At 40.1% G+C, this 17040-nt stretch overlaps 1 protein-coding gene across 1 annotated transcript in view; it reads left to right on the forward strand.

The window, feature by feature from the left end:
* The window catches only part of EXPH5 (exophilin 5), a 36506-nt gene that overhangs the window by 9909 nt on the left and 9557 nt on the right, over positions 1-17040 (forward strand). Inside the window, exons 2-4 of the mRNA XM_049823685.1 lie at positions 9099-9256; positions 11690-11834; positions 16416-16464. Coding sequence (XP_049679642.1) covers positions 9099-9256; positions 11690-11834; positions 16416-16464 — 352 coding nt within the window. The remainder of the gene's footprint in view (positions 1-9098; positions 9257-11689; positions 11835-16415; positions 16465-17040) is intronic.

The following is a 17040-nucleotide window of genomic DNA, read 5'->3' on the forward strand; positions in this document are numbered from 1 at the left end:
CTGCTCTCAATCCACTCATCGCCCAGCCTGTACTTGTGCTTGGGATTGCCCTGACCCACGTGCAGGACTTTGCACTTGGCCTTGTTGAACTTCATGAGGTTCACACAGGCCCACCTCTCAAGCCTGTCCAGGTCCCTGTGGATGGCATCTCTTCCCTCCAGCCTGTTGACTGCAGCACACAGCTTGGTGTCATCGACAAACTTGCTGAGGGTGCACTCAATCCCACTGTCCAGGTCGCCGACAAAGATGTTAAACAACGGCAGTCCCAGTACGGACCCCTGAGGAACACCTCTCATCACTGCTCTCCACGCTGACATGGAGCTGTTGATCACAACTCTTTGAGTGTGACCATCCAGTAAATTCCTTATCCACCAAGTGGTCCATTCATCAAATCCATTTCTCTCCAATTTAGAGACAAAGATGTTGTGCGGGACGGTGTCAAATGCTTTGCACAATTCCAGGTAGATGATGTCAGTTGCTCCTCCCTTATCTACCAATGCTGTTACCCTGTTGTAGAAGGCCACCAAACTTGTCAGGCATGATTTGCCCTTAGCAAAGCCGTGTTGGCTGTCACTAATCACCTCCTTATTTTCCATGTGCCTTAGTATAGTTTTCAGGAGGATCTGCTCCATGATCTTGCAGGGCACAGAGATGAGACTGACTGGCCTGTAGTTCCCCAGGTCTTCCTTTTTTCCCGTTTTAAAAATGGGTGTTATGTTTCCCTTTTCCAGTCAGTGAGAACTTCCCTGGACTGCCATGACTTCTCAAATATGGTGGATAGTGGCTTAGCCACTTCATCTGCCAGTTCTCTCAGGACGCACGGATGCATCTCATCAGGTCCCATGGACTTGTGCACCTTCAGGTTGGTTCCTTAGGCGGTCTTGAACCTGATTTTTCTCCTATGGTGGGGGGTTCTTCATTCTCCCAGTCCCTGCCTTTTCCTTTTGTGACTTGGGCGGTGTGGCTGGAGCACTTGCTGGTGAAGACTGAGGCAAAAAAAGTCATTGAGTACCTCAGCCTTCTCCATATCCTGGATAACCACGTTTCCTGTTTCATTCCGGAGAGGGCCCACGTTTTCCCTAGTCTCCCTTTTATGGCCAATGTACCTATTCCTAGTCCTTCTTTGCAGCTAGATATTTATGTTAACACTGTTCAATGTAATAGGTTGTATTTCAATGCCTGCATTTTAAACTCCTACCTGAAACTATATTCTTTTTATCAGTCTTACCTCAGAAATAAATAGGTATATGTACTGTTACCGTACTAACTGTGACCAACCACATCAAAACAAAAGCTAAGAGTAAATGAGGAAAAGTGCAGTCTGTTTGCACTTTATTGTACATAAATTACACAAAGGTTAATTTGTGTGGTTGGAATAATCAAGGAACTGCAATACTTCGGCTTGCCGTATCTTTGGATTTCTAGATAGGGGTCTTAGTGCAGAGAGCTGCAGCCAAGCAAAGCTGCAGCAATGTGGCTGGGGTGCTCTGCAGTCTGTTTCTGCATTATAGACTTGCATGTTCTTAAAAATATGTTTATATGTGTATATATAACACTATATATATATGATATTTAAAAATATTATTATACTATACTATTTCTATTTCTAGTGGAAGAGTTGTGATAAATTACGAGATTCTAAGCTACTATAGTAGAGGATCTGTGTAAGTATATATTATATACATGTATATAAGCATTGTCTTTCCAGATGAAAAACATCCACTGTGTAAACTTTTAGAGCTTATTTTCATTCTTATGACTGCTTTCCATAATTTAAAGCAATGTAAATGAGGCTTTTGTAGTGTGGCAGTAACACATAAACCGTGTGCAGGTACACTCTGACTTTCTGTCTTACTTCTGTTGATCAGAATCTTGCTTCAGCTCTATGTGAGACTCTGTACAATTATCTGAGATTGCAAAGGTGTATTTTTAGAGCCCTAGGCTTCAAGCTTAGCTCTATACAAACAAATATCTAAGCCCATCTGGAACCTCTCAGCTCTGTCACATAGCTCTGTCCAGACCTATGTGCTATCACACACAAACCTGCTTGCAGAGATGAGACCTTGGTCTTCGTTTGAAACCAGTTCCCCTCATTTGAAGTTCTCACCTGGCCTGTGTCTGTTTTCTTGTTTTTCCCTTTACATTGTTACCTAGGCACAGTTTTGCATAAAGAAAGTCGCACAATAACATGAGGAATAGCATCTCTATTGTATGTCTTTGTAAGAAAGTTAAATTTATAATGCATGGCTGGCTGTAAATTACTTGCATAGATGGCAGTCTCTTTGCATGCTATCAATATTTATAAAAGGTCTCACAATCAACTAGCAGCTCTACCCTGGAAGAGTAAATATGTCTGCTGTTAATCATTAGCTTCAGATTTACTGAGACTCCTAAGAAGACCTGATCCCCAGCCTTCCAGGCCACCATGTGGCACACACAGTATACATCTGTATTTCTGTGTAAGGCTTCCAGGACAGAAATTCAGGAGCACAAAACTTACTCCTGTCATATGATATTTTTGGATTGAGACTGCATCTATCCCTGCAAACAAATCAGAATCTTTGCATGAAGAATTATATATATTATATTACATCTATTAGCATGTATTAATGCTATTGGAAATTCCTATTAATGAAGTCATCTCATTAGAGATATCAATTACTACCATTCAGAAGCTATGTGACACACTTTAAAAATGATAGGTAGCCTTCCTTTGCATTGCATCATGGATTTGTTTTGTTATTACCATATAATGTTGGTAGGTAGCTTGTGAGTATTGACAGCATAATGAAGTAACACCCTTTTTTTTTGACCTGTCATTTGCAGCCTGTACAGAGAGATTGTAAAATGTTCTGAGCATGGAGCTTTGCCCTTTTTCGTGCTCACTCTATTCGTGACATTACTAGCGGTATTTCATCTCATTCACTCTTGTTGACCAGCTGCCCAAAGGACTAAAAGCTTTCACATTCTAAGTATGTATAAACTCAATTAAAAGATATATACTTATAGCCTTTTTGATTTGTTCCAGCAGGGCTGAAATAACGTTTTCACTGTAAACCCAGGGTAGCTGCTAAAGAAATAGTTTCATATTAAAAGTAATGTTTTGAGGCATTGTTACAGCTTGAGATGGGTGATTAATAGCCCTCAGCTCCCATGATCTCAGTTTTCAATGCTCTGTGCTTTAAAAGGTTAACTTGATGAAGACAGTCATTGAGGTCCTGATTTCTGAGCTTTAACTGAGAACTTCTGATTCCTAAGCTGCCAGTGCAGAGAGGAGTTATGTGGTCACCATAAGAATGAACATTTTCCTTGCCCTTACAACAATTCCTAGGTTTCTGTTTCAAAGAAAAGTGTGAGTCTGTGCTCTTGCCCATGGAAACAGACAAAAGCTTCAAGGGGAAATGGAATGTTGGACTCAGTGAAGGAAAACTGCCGTTAGAGTAAGTCACCTGCAATATATTCATTTCATATAGTTTAATATGAGAAGTTAATGCTTTGGGAAAAAACACAGGTAACTTTTAGCCACTGTACAGAGTGTGCTTAAGTTAAAAAATTGTAGACACAAAAGGCATTGTGAGTTAATAGAGTGGAAAGAAATATTCAACACACAGTGGGAGTCTGATGAGAATGCTCCGTGTATGCTGATAGTCTAACCGTCTTTGTGGATTGTGTCTAATGAACATACACATTGCCACCATATTAGGCTATCTCAAAGCAGGTGATTAGCTTTAATTTATAAGAATAAATCTGCTTAATAGAGGTAGTGTAATAATATCAGATTTTGTGATTTTTCTACTTTTTAATTAAAAAGAATAGAGGTGGAAATGGAAGGATTTTCCCCATGAGCCAACAAGGGGGAATTTCAAAAGGTATTCTGCCTTTAACTCACATATTCCCTGCCTGTATCCCTGACACACACAACAGGACTTAATGTGTGAATCTGGTGTTTGTTGTCAGAAAAGTGTTCTGGGGACAAAATGACATTTACTGTTTGTAGATATCTGCTTAAGTAGCCCAGCTTGCTGCTTGAAAGGGTACTATGGGGTGCATATCAAAATCATGTGCAGAAGTGGTATCTTTGTGTTTAAATTACTTCTGCCTATTAAATGTACAGTCTGGAAGGAAAAACTAGAGAAGATTCATTCCCTTTTCACTTCCTTCCTGCTTCCATCTCCTGGTTTTGCACATTTCTGGAATCTAAATATTTAGGGATAATTGTGAGCTGGCAACTTGAAGTGCCCATCAAAGTGGGGTTGAAAACAGATCCCATACAGTTCAGTGCTGGCCTGTGAAGTGTTTCCCCAGTCCCTCGTGTGAATCTTTCTTAGTACTTCCAGTTACTCCTTTCCATCCAGAGGTGTCACCAATAGGTGACTCTCTAGCAGCCTGACCTGATGCCTGTTCCGGACAGTGAAAGTCCTCTCATTACATTTGTTGGTATTTGGGTCACGGTCAGAAAGAAACACTGAACCAACACACTCTTTGGTCTTCCTTGTTGTGGCACTTCCTCTTTGCCCATACATATCTTTAGTTTTAGTTTTATTAGTCACATACTCGGACAAGTACATCTTCTGATGGCAACTTAGTGGGTTAAAGAGCATAATAACAAAAGTGAAAAGAATGAAGACTTAGATAGAAAACTAGTATTTTGGGGGAAGGCAAATTAAATGAGTGGTTGATTAGCAGTGACCTAGCAAGTTAGATTGAAGTATTATTGCCAACACAACATTTTGTTCATCAAAATAGAGGAGGCTTTGATTTTTCCAAGAATTACTGCAGAAATGCTTAATTTTATAAATGCAAAAGCCAAAGGAAAAATAAGTGCATTTTCAGTTAGATCTTTTTCCATTGTCTTGTAGTGTGTGCAACCAAAACATGGGAGTCAGTTTTCATCTCTGATTCACCCAGTTCTGCATAATGTTTTACGTGTAATAATGAAGCTGACTTGGTTTATTGACATGAGCCAAACAGAAAACAGTAAGAGAGAAAAATAAACAAAAGATTGCTTTAATGTGAGTAAAAATATACCAGCTACTAAGAATAAAGACTGCCTTAGAAAATAGACCTATTGTGCTAGGAGAGAGTATCTTGGCTCTGCGTATCGTTATTTTTCTTCCTGGTAGGATTAACCTACCACAGGAGCTTCTCTGGCACCTTGGAAACCAGAATGTTGTTGTTGTTGCTGCTATTATACTTTTATATGAAATGGCGGATAATAATTTTTTCAAATTAGTTCAGCTGTGGTAGTTTTTGCTGTTATCAGTAATGCTTCTTTCCCCGTTTTTTTTCCAAATAAGATGACAACTTGAAAGTATGTCTTTAAATTATTTTTATAAAATTAAAAGGAGCTATGAATAAGAAAATATTATTGCATATGCATTATAGAGCTACCCATGGCTCTGATAGCAGCCAGAGTTTTCTAGAAAATTAACTGGCCATAGAAATGATAAAGAGATACACAGTTCACCAGTGTGGCATAATGTATAAAGCAGTGGGAAGGTGGTAAATGGAAGCAAAAAATTAGGAAAGAACTGGTTCTTCAGGCACCATTTTTTAACATCTCTAGCCTTTTCTCACTGACAAAGTAAGGAATATAAACAGAGTAAAGACATAAGCTTGGTTTAGGTAACTCTTCTTGCAAATTATCTGCCCTGCTGTAGTTTTTATCTAATGCTGTTGCCACTGTTTTTATCTGCAATCCTTTCAGCCTTGTCTTCTCAGACACCGAGAGCTTAGATCCAAGGAACAAATACTGGTCTGCTTATCCTTCATCTGGTGTAATTCCTCGTGCTAGGTGGTTGCTGTGTATCTGTTCTCTCGTGAGGGGTGTTGTAAGAGTCGTTTAGGGCCAAATCCTGCTTCTGCTGAAGTCTATAGGAATCATAATTTCTGCTTTGGCAAAAGTGGGATTGAGTCCTCTGTCCCCTGCAAACAGCAGAGATGTCCCCAGATGTCCTATTTGGCAACCCAGTTTCTACTACCTCATGCATCTGTCTTCTGCTTTATATTCTGGAAGAAGATGGTAGAGAAAATACCTTTCCTCTTAGAATAGCAATTAAAGCTCCTTATTATCCTAACAGGAAGTGGCAGGGGGAGGCTACAGCTCTTTTCACAATATTTATGATAACCCACATGAAAGTCTAGTACATACAAACATTTAGGTTAACTTTTCCCTGGAGATGTCTGTATAAGAAATACTGGGATGTCCTTGTGCCAATAAGGAAGAAGATGTTTTTAAAAACAGTGCAAAGGAATTGCTCCTGAGTGATTCATTAGTTTAGATGCTGTGTAGGATAATAGATGGGAAAAGGTAACGAGGTGTAGCCTGTGAGGTCATTTAGGATTGCTGCCTGATCCCATTTGTGGAGCAGTCTCCTGTAAGCTATCCTGGGAGTGGAGTTGCCTGTAATCCTGTAATAGCTTACAGGTACTTTTCCCCGTCACAGTGATGTTGTCTCCTCTCAAAAGGAAGTGGCTCCGAGTGTCCAAAGTGGCTGTAGAGAAAGGAGGAGGACGAATGGAGCAGACAGGGAAGCAGGATTAGTACATTTGGTTTAGAGAGCATTAGGTGTTTTGACACTCCTACGGAGCAGTGTCTCAATATATAATTTGCAATCCAAGTAACAATAGCGCTGCCTCAAAGGCAAGTTCATTGCAATACTGACTGCAGATACCATCTTCTGCTGTAATTGTTTCTTGAGACAGGCTTTCCTTCTAGTTCGCAACTGCCGTTCATTAGTATCATGAGGGGGCATGTAGACTTGACAGCAGGTATATAGGGAAATGACGTGGTTTGGCTGGGAGTCATCACAGATGAGAAATACTTAATAGTCATGCGATATTGCAGTTACATATGATGTATCATTAATATTATTCAGTGCTCACGTAACTATATATACAGGGTTCAATACAGGGGCCTGCACGTGTGTGTAAATACAAATACGCACGAGCAACTTAAAGGGTTTGTCTCATGAGTCGGGGACAACAGCACAATTCAAAAGCAGCACATTCACAGCTAATGACTACAGATAACGCCAAGCACCTAAAGGCTTTACAGTGTTCAAATATTAATGTCAGTGTTGGCGCAAGATTTTGAATACAGTTTTTCGGTGAAAGGCCTGTTTGTGCGGCGCCTGATACCGTTGATGCTGGAGTAAGCGTGGTTCTGTGTGTTCCTTCTCCTCCTCTCTGGAGTGCCTAAATGTGAAGGAAACCGGTGTTTATGCATAAACGACGCCAGCTTCCCCGCGGTGGGCGCGGAGGTCGAACACGGACTCCCCTGGGACAAGCGCGGGGGCGGCTGCCGCGTGGCGGGCGCTCGGCTGCGAGTCTGGCCGCCGCCGCTAGGGGGCGCCCGCGCCTCAGCCCGCCGGTCCCCCGCGGAGATCCGGCGGCGTCTGTCTCGTTCTGAGGAGAAAAACCGATTCCTGCTGGCTGCGTTTTAAAGGGCCACAGGGATGGGCTCTACGAGACGGTCTCTACTTTCGGGACTTCAGCAACACTGCTGTGGCTTTGTCTTCCGGGCAACCGCTGCGACTGCAGCCACTCCCCAAATACCTCATGCCTGGCTCTGTGCGGTATCTCGGGTCCCCTTTGCTAAGGCCACAGGGGTGAGGTCATGGAGCTGCCGCTGGAGAGCACTTTGTTCTTCGCCTCCTCCTGTTTCACCTTACTGCTAGGCTGTTTTCCATGCTGCAGATGGCGTTTACGGTGTTTAGTCACTGCCGTGGTGCGGCAGTTATCTGTGATGATTAAGATTTTTTGCCTTTGTAATAAAATTACTTCAAATGGCTAGTTCTTGTGCATGTGTCTGTGTAATCTTCGTCAAGGGAAATAGTCACTCACTCACCAAAAATGTCTCTCTCCTGCCCCCCTATTCTTCAGACGCCACCCGATGAACAGTAGGTGCTGGTATGGACAATATACCTCCTATCAATTCCGGTTGGAAATACATCCATTCCCAGACTAGATGTTTAATTTTAAGTTTGCTTTGTGAGGTGACGCTGCCTCAGAGAATATGAGGTTTTATTCAAATTGATAACCAAAATAATTTGTGTTCTCTGAGAGCATCTGTATTCCTAGACATGGGATTTACCACTGATTAAGGTGGAAGATTTACATGAAAGCCTTGCTAAAACATCGGTATTACATCTCCAGGCTGTGCACAAAGTCTTGTTCTGTTGCCACCAGAATCAGCTGGGGCGTGGATTTGCTGTGTTTGCATCTGTGCTTCAGGCACTTGTGTCATGTAATTTGAAAACAAGTAACTTTGCATGTCCATTGCACTATTCCGACTCCTTTGCGACTGTACCTTGTTCTTTTATGTCCAGATAAACAATTCATTCCTGTGACCTCCTGGTCTAAAACCTCAGTTTGCTACTAAACAGCTTCTTCGGTTGCAGCCACATGTGTATAGTATGTTCAGGCTTCGTCTCCGCACGGCGGAACATTCATATTCATTATTAGTTGCTTCCATACATATTAAACACAGGCAGAATCACTGTGCAGCAAGGAAAGAGGAAAATGTGATAAACTCGTTGAACATGTTGCATGAATACCTATTAGCTGAATTCACAATTTATTATTCTCCTTTACATAGAAAATGTGTGGTGGCCACCTCACTGGCAGGGCCTCAGTGAGCTTCCTCTTGAAAATCAGAATAATCTTCATTGCTTCTGCTTAAATAAGTGAATAAATTTTTCAAGAATTGCTTTGTTAAGAATATTATTCTAATTCGATTATTGGCTGAACTTAAACTTACTTTCAATTAGTTTTACAATCCTTATGAATTATTACCTCATTTTTGCAAGGAAGAAGGATGTACATCAAGGCAGAGAATAATGCAAGCATGTGAGTTGTCCACTTCACCTGCTCACATAATCTCATTGTTAAGCTGGAGAATTCTGCTGTCACTAAAACTTTTATGTGATTGCTGTGGATGTATCATGTCTCACATCCCACTGTGTCTTTTAAAAAGTCATTGTAAGTAGAAATATACTGTAAATACTTAAAGGAACAACAGGGAGGGTTCCTAATGATGTGCCTGTAATATCTAAAATGGCTAAAAATAAATTGGTGGGGTTTTTTTTCCTTTCTAGCAAACTTCTGAAGAGAAAGAACGCTAAAACAGGGCTACAAGGAGTGACTGGAGAATGGTTTGAAGAAATACAAAGAAAAAAATTTCAGAATTACATTGATGTCAATAGAATGCTAAAACCACCATTAGAGCACCAGCTAAAGAACAGGAAAAACACTGGTGAGTTGCATTTTTCTGTTTCCTTATGTATATGATAATGGTCACCAAAGCAATGTCTTAGAGCATTTCAGAGTGTTAATAGCTAAGGAGTTTCTGAAACTGTATTGAGTTTCTTCTCATGTCAAAGTATTATCAAAGATATATTCTCAAAATGACTACATTTCTTTAAGCAGATTCTGTTAAAAGCACAGCTGGGTGTCACAACAGAAAATCCCTGATATGCTTATCTCATAGGTAGAATCATAGAACAGCCCAGGTTGGAAGGACATCAGAAGATCATCTGGTCCAACCTTTTGTGGGAAAGGGAGCCTGGATGAGATTGTCTAGCACCCTATCCAGTCACATCTTGTAAACCTCCAGTGATGGGCACTCCACCACATCCCTGGGGAGTTTGTTCCAGTGATTGATTGTCCTCACTGTAAAAAATGTCTTTCTTAATCAAGATGAAGTTGCTGTAATTATACTAAATATAGTGGTGGTTTCCCAATCAAAGCAGCAATGTTTACTTTGTACAAAAACTGTTTCAGTTTTACCTAGTTTTCTTAAAGAAACTAGAAGCACCTAAGTGACGTTTGGATTAAGTAGGTAATCTGGGTTTGGGTGAGAGAGGCTTGACTATACCAGTGGAAAACTTTTCCTCCTAACACTGGGCTAAAGGCATGCCAGTGCTGATTATCAGGGCGGGTGACAAAGTCTGGGAAGTTGGGCTGGCCAGGAAGCAGCTTCTGGAGATCTCCTTTCACAGGTTCTGTTGCCCATCCAAAATGAACATGCGCAAGAAACATAGAGTCTCTATATCAAGCATGGCATTCTGTACTCTTTTTCATCTTCCATCCAGATAGTTTTCATGCATAATATATGCTTTTATTCTATTCACATTTCTGCATGTTTTCATTGAGCTCTTCCTATCTGTGCTTCATAGCAACTGGAAGCAGTCATGTATTTCAGAAGAAAGGTGAAACCCTAAAAATTTTTCTGAAACTACAGATCTACACAGAACAGATATCTTTCTTGACCACTTTCCCCCAACATCCCTTCTAGTCCATAGCTATCTACTATTTTTCTCTTTCAGAGATGGTCCAACTGATGCATTAGCTAACTAAACTCTATGTGATTGTTCCCTGGTATTTAACTTTGAAGGCTGCTGTTTCTGTTTCAGATCTGAAGAAGGGGTTGTGTGCCTCAGAGGCTTGTCTGATATTTCCAACTGTGTGAGTTGGTTTAATAAAAGGTACTACTCCTACCTTCAGGCCTTGCTCTGTCTACATCCCTAGACCATCCTGGCTACGGCAGAGTGCTATTAGCACTCTCCTGATGTCACCTTCTTTGTCAAGTCAAACAAAACCACCAAGAGGTTAGGCTCAGAAAGGGGTAAAGGATGCAGCATTTTGTAATACATGGTGATTGTCACTAAAGTGAAAGCCATGTATTACACACGGGATTTAAATCACATGACATGAATTATTCACTTCATTTTGGACTAGGTCCAAAATACTGCCCCTTGGTCTTGTTATCAGTGACACTGCTCTCATTTCTGGTTTTGCTTTCTCTTACAGTCATTGGATAAGCCATTTTCAGGCTGTTGTATTGTCTCAGGCATGTGATGTTTTAAATGGGAGAAAAAAACCCAAAACAGATGCAGTGCCTTATACCTGAGTGAAGTCTTGTTTCCTTATGTCCTCTGGTTTCCTGTGGCATGTTTCAATAGCAGACCCCGCAGTTTCTTTCCCTAATCTGTGCGCAGTACTCATCCTCTCCTTCACACCAATTGCCAGCTGCCTTTACAGGCAGGCTGGGTTTATGTTCTGTTTGAAGAAATCAAATCATAACTTTCCCAAAGAAATCATTCATGATATTTTGCATTTAAAATACAGTTCTGATATGCAGTTTGTAGCAGAAAAAATGTACTCAAGTGGCCAAGGGAATCCCATCATAAAGAATCGTATGATACAGGAGACATCTTAGTCTGAATTACTGTTACGTAGTTACATTACAGTCTACTAAACCATTGTATATTCAGGGTTGTCATATTTATATTTCTTACAAAGATGAAAAGAAACTGACTAATGATTGTGGGTGCCTCAATTTTCAAATGTCTAATTTGCCTATATTTTAAAACAGTTCTGGGTTTCAAATGGTTGAGTGCTGATTACTTTCTGAAAATCAGCCTCATGTATCTTATGGCTGGGTCACCCAAACCCAATAATACTTTTTGAAATTGTAGATCTGTTTAGCTTTTTCTTAGTCTTCTATCTAGTCATTATAAACCAGCACGTCACATAGTCTGTCCAAAAATGTCAATAAAACTGGATTTTCTTGGCATAAAAGGTAAGCAAAAAAAAATTGTTTATGAAGACATAACTTTTAATGTATATTTTAATACTGTATTTAGTAAGAACTTGAAACAAATCAAATTTTTTATAATATTTTTAGATAATAAAGAATTAAAAATGTCATCCCGCACAAATCCTCAAGCACAAAAGAACACTTCAGCTTCCTTTCTGGGGTTCAGATCACCGTTTGCTTGGCTTTTCTCCTTTAGAAAATCAAGGAAAAACCAGACTCAGAAGCAACCACGGTGAGCTATAATCAGAACATACATTATTTCTAGCTTTAAAAAAAGTCTATGAATGTTCTGTGTTTTGCTTAGAAAATTTTGTTAAAATTATTTTTCCAGTTTCTTGCCATTCACCTCACTGAGAAGGCTGGGATTTTACTTGGTCATGTAATGAGAGATTATCTGTTCAGTGTCAAGGAATGAGGGCTAAGTGGCAAGTAATAGGTAAATTGGCTAAATATATTTTGCTCAGGTTTTGCATAAAGGCTTTAAGTGTATGAAAGCCCCTAGACTTAGCAGTGGCTTCGTCCTATTTCATTCCCTCTCAAGAGGACAAGGTGTAAGGCGCATGGGGATCTGGTGCCCTGTGGCTGTGATATAACAGGAAAGCATAGCTTTCCCAGGCCATGGCAGAGAGTACCAGCACCAAGCAGCTCTGCTGCATCAGTTCCCACCATTTCTAGCCCAGAGGCAGCTTAGACGCAGGCCTGCAGCTTTAGCTGTAGCCGGGCAAACAGGGCAGGTCTCCAGTGCTTTTGTCTTCTGTGCTTCGTCAGGGCTTTGGTTTCAACTAGCTCTGAACCAAAGATGGTCTCATATGCAGCACTGGAGCTGCTGTTTGAAGAGCATCCTTCTCCCTTGCCATTCACAGGGTTAAAGCTGCTGTTCAGAGGGAAGGGGGGTCTATGCTCAGGCTAGTTAGGCTGACTGTTCTCTCCTAAATTTTGTCCCATATAGTCCTGTATGTCAGCAACACCTAAGCAAAATATTATTATTTTTGTGTGCATCTTAGGGTAATGCTTGGGAGTGGCAATCATAGCTAAAGGTGCACTATGCAGTGCTGTGAAATCTAAGTATGAAGCTGCAAGATCTTTGGCACAAAGAGCTGATTTTCACTCTGTGAGTCTCAGGATGGTATTCTGGTCCATGCCTGGGGCTCCTAGGTGGCATGATGCTAAGACAAGGAACAGCTATAATAAACAATGACAGGGAATGCAAGTCTCTAAAGAAACGATGATTAGTCTGATACATAGGTTTTGTAGCACAGCAGCTTGCCATTGTGGAGTGTTTGTATCGAAGCAGGAGATTTAAGGAGAGGTTTGAATAGAGGCCGTGAGGTTAGCTTTGTGGATGTTTACTGATAACAACTCTCCTACATAGCAATGCAGCATAGAAAAAAAAAAGCAAAGTCTTAACACTGCTCCATACATGTCATCCACTCCCTCCTCTTTCTTGTGATGTGGTAGTGCCCCTTATGCTGGGACACATCAACACCAGACCACAGTCCTCCCTGCAGAATAAAGGGACACTTGTGTAACTGAGAAGCAGATTTCAAGGGCGCTTTATCCTGGTGCAGGGTAAGGTAGCCAGTGCACAAGCAAAGGTCTAGGGTTTGCTGTAGAACCTAGGCATTGAAATGATTTCTTAATTTAAGAAGGCAAAAAAAAACCCAACAGTGCCTACTCATTGCATCAGCTTTTCTAATATGTGTTTATTTGGCTTTTCCACAGAAAATCTATCGTATCTCAGGCTCAGATGCCTTTGATTTCTTACTGAGCACAGCTTGAAAAATAAACAAGTCAATCCTGACGTGTAACTGAGCTGATTGCTACATTTTCTAGTCACGCCTTTCTGTCCAAAACTTCCCCCACCCTCTTCTGGGTGTTGCCGTGGCATGTGGTTTGCTTTATGCATAGGCAAAGCAGTGAAATAATCTGCCTCTCACCAGGTAGAGTTATTTTGGAGAGCTAGTGAAATACAATAGGAGGCAGCACTGTAAATCCTGTAAGTAAGCCTAACTGGCAGAAGCTTTTAAATAGCTAAGTATTAATGGCTGTTTAGAGGGTCCTTTCTGTACTGGAGAGACAGTTTCATCAGTTGCAGCAGTGTTTTGCTGTGAGAATAAATTATGGATACTGCAAAACAGACTATGCTTATGCGGAGATACAGAAGATGCTAATAAAAGGTTTGTAGCTGTAGTTTGAAGGTAGTGAAATGTTTGATCACTTTTGGTTCAAAGGTGTTTAGTGTTCTTGAATTCATCCTTATTCTTATATGTGTGATTCATACTGAAAAAGAAATGCTGTTTAATTTTTGTTTAAAAATGCTGTTTTCAGCGTATTTAAGTTACATGTTTGTTGCTTAGCTGGCTTCTTATATAGTACTGATAAGAATACTATAGAAGAAAACGGATTACACTGACATTAGGCAACTCGGAGATGGCCTGGGGAAGACAGGTGCCTCGGTGAAAATACTAATTCACAGCAGATTTTAATTCATGGATTTATACTATTGTTGCCAGTAGTGATAGTAGTAAGTAGAGTCATCTTTTACTTTTAATCTTACATTTGGTTGTCATAAAAAGGATACATATGTATATAAGTGAAATAGTATAAAATGTAACTTCTTGGTTTCCACAGTGAGTAGTATTTTTCTGATGGCAAATATTTCTGAACTTGAGCAGTAATTTAACTTTTTTTCTGTTTATGAATAATAGATAATGTTTACAAGTATGTGTATATGTGCGCGTGCATGCATGTGCAAAACAATGTAAACATTGCTCAATATCCTTAACCAAAAAAGAAACTGAATCACTTTTTCCTAAAATTAAGCAATATTTCTCTGGAAGTAAGCAAAACTTTAATTTTGAAATGCTGAAAATCTTAAAAGAGTTAAGAAAAAATAATGAGGCAGTTTGAGAAGTGGAAGGATTGGCATAGGGAAAAGATTAAAATAACCTTGTCTGTATAAGTTGGTAGGGAGAAAGATAAAGCAGGATACAATGACCAGTTATTTCTGAAAGAACAGTGACAACAAAGAGATGGAGGAATTTAGAATAGTGCCAGAGGTGCAAATGAAAATTTAATTTTTGCCTAGACTATCAGAAGACATTTCTAACTAACATGTCAACTTCATGTAGCTTCATTGCAAGGAGCAATTAACGCAACATTAAGCACAGCACCAAGTGGGGAGAACCGTAGAGCAGCTTTGCACAGTAAAGCTGAAGAGGAGAGCTTCTAACAAAGCTTTTACATTTTTGCTATGCATGTAATTAAAATTAAGGTGACTCGCTAAGCCACAGGATTTCATTGAACTTGGTTTGCAGGAAATCATTGTAATAACTCTAAAACGTAAGTTTCATTTCTAATTTGTTGTAGAAGCATTAAAACATATTCAACATTATTTTAGTTTAAAGGAAGAGCTACATACGTCTCTGAGTCCTGGTTTGGTAAACTTCATTCACAGAGAGCGGTAAGCCACTGAATTAATGGCTGTTCATATTCAGTGCTACAAGGAAAAATTAGGAATTTTGGATTCAGATTGTGTGGCCAGATCCTAAGCCCACTGAGGTCAACAGGCTTGTTTCCTTTGGTTTCAGTTGGACCCCATGTCAGAGAGGAATCCTGGTTTTACAGTTCACAATTACAGAAGCAAAAACAAATTGCACCTTTCAACTGTTCTTCCCTGCCTGCAAGCACATTGCAAACAAATGACAAAGCACTTCAGGAGGAAAGGCTGGGCCACAAAGAACCTGCCAACAAGCCGGTTTATACTTGCTGTTGAAGCACAATAAAATAGTCTACCTGAGCCCAAGAAGGTTTTAAGAGCCTAAGAACAAGGTCATTCAAAAAGACTTTGAGACAAACAGGACTGAGCAGAACTGTCTTTCCCTGCTTCACTTTCCCTCAAGAATTAACTTCCTGGGAAAAAACAGTTTCTGAGACAAGGAAGAACTGGCAATAACCACAAGCTGAGCAACATTTCCATCAGGGCTTTTGAAGGGACTGGGTTTGCTTAGTTCTAAAATAAGGATCTGCAGACTTGAATAGACTCAGTGAAGTCAAGTCCTGTTCTTGTTTCTTTAGTTTATTTTGTATTTGTATGTCTGCAAGTCATCCATAGAACAGAATACCTTTTATGTTTAGGGCTTCTCGGCTTGTTCTAACCACTGCATTACTCACAGATGCTCTAGCCAGTTCTCTGTCAAGCTCTTGCAGTCCTATATAGCTTAGGAAAGCAGACAAGCCTTCTACCATGTGTTAAAAATTGGTAAATAAAGGCTGTTTTGGGTGAGTAGCAGCAAGTCCCAAAGTTCACACCAAGAATAATCTGCTGTCTGCCTCTCCTTCGCAGGGGCAGAGCACAGCTCTGTGTCTGAGCAGGTTGAAATGGAAGAGAAAAACAATAGAATTGTAGATGCAAACCACTTAGAGATTTACAAGTAGTTAACTTCAGCTATTTGTAGTACCTACTAAATTATTGTTGTTTGGAAAAAGAAGTAATACCATCTTGTTGTAATGCTGGATTGAAACAATTACTTTATGGCTGTTCCAGACATTGAGATATCACTAGGTTGAGTTCATTCTTGGCTGTGCAGCTACAACATTTGCAAGCTGGCAAGGCCAAAATGAATGGTGTATTTCCCCAGCATTTTGTTGTTGGCAGGATTTTTGGGGAGGGGAGGATGGATTCGTCATAGAGCAGTCTTATTTTCAGATGCTTCTCAATAGTTGTTAAAGATAAAATGCTGGATATTTACTACCTGGTAAACTTACATCAAGTTTCTTTTCAAAGCCAATGTTTAAATCCTTCTGTCTACAGATATGACAATTCTGCTAGCTCATCTTCGAAAGCGGAAGAAATGGCAACGGTAAGTAGCTTATCAACGTTATTGTAAGCAATGTTTAAACCATAGATTTTTCAAAAACTAGTTTTGAAAACTAGTTTGTTTAGGCTGTTGATATAATGCCTGTTTAAATAGTGTTCTTGCTGTTCTTGTTTTAAACACTGAGTGAAATGTCTGTATTGTGAACCTGTTGAATGCAGTAGAATGAGCTTGCCCTGTTAACTATACAAGTCCAAAGCTTTCCTAGCTAAGCCCCAAGTCTAGCTCTGATTAGGTTTCAGTTTTCTCCTAATGAGGTAATAATTGCAGGGATAATTTCCTAGGCCAAAACCCTCACATGTTTTGGCAACTGTAACCAACCTGCAAATAGGTCAAAACTCACACTGAAAAAATAATCTAGTGTATTTACTTTGTTTCTTTTTATTTGTACAAGGGTGAAAAAGAGGAGCTGACTTGGGCAGGCAGTAAGCTAGAGCCTCTCCTGCAACATTTCCATGCGCAGAATTACCATGTAAATGTAAATTTTGACAGTAGGAAGTTATTTTTTGGCTGAATGTTGCATTTTACAAGCGCAAGCTCAGTTTAAGGATGAAACGACAG

The sequence above is a fragment of the Accipiter gentilis genome, chromosome 19, assembly GCF_929443795.1.
Source record: "Accipiter gentilis chromosome 19, bAccGen1.1, whole genome shotgun sequence".
NCBI lineage: Eukaryota > Metazoa > Chordata > Aves > Accipitriformes > Accipitridae > Astur > Astur gentilis.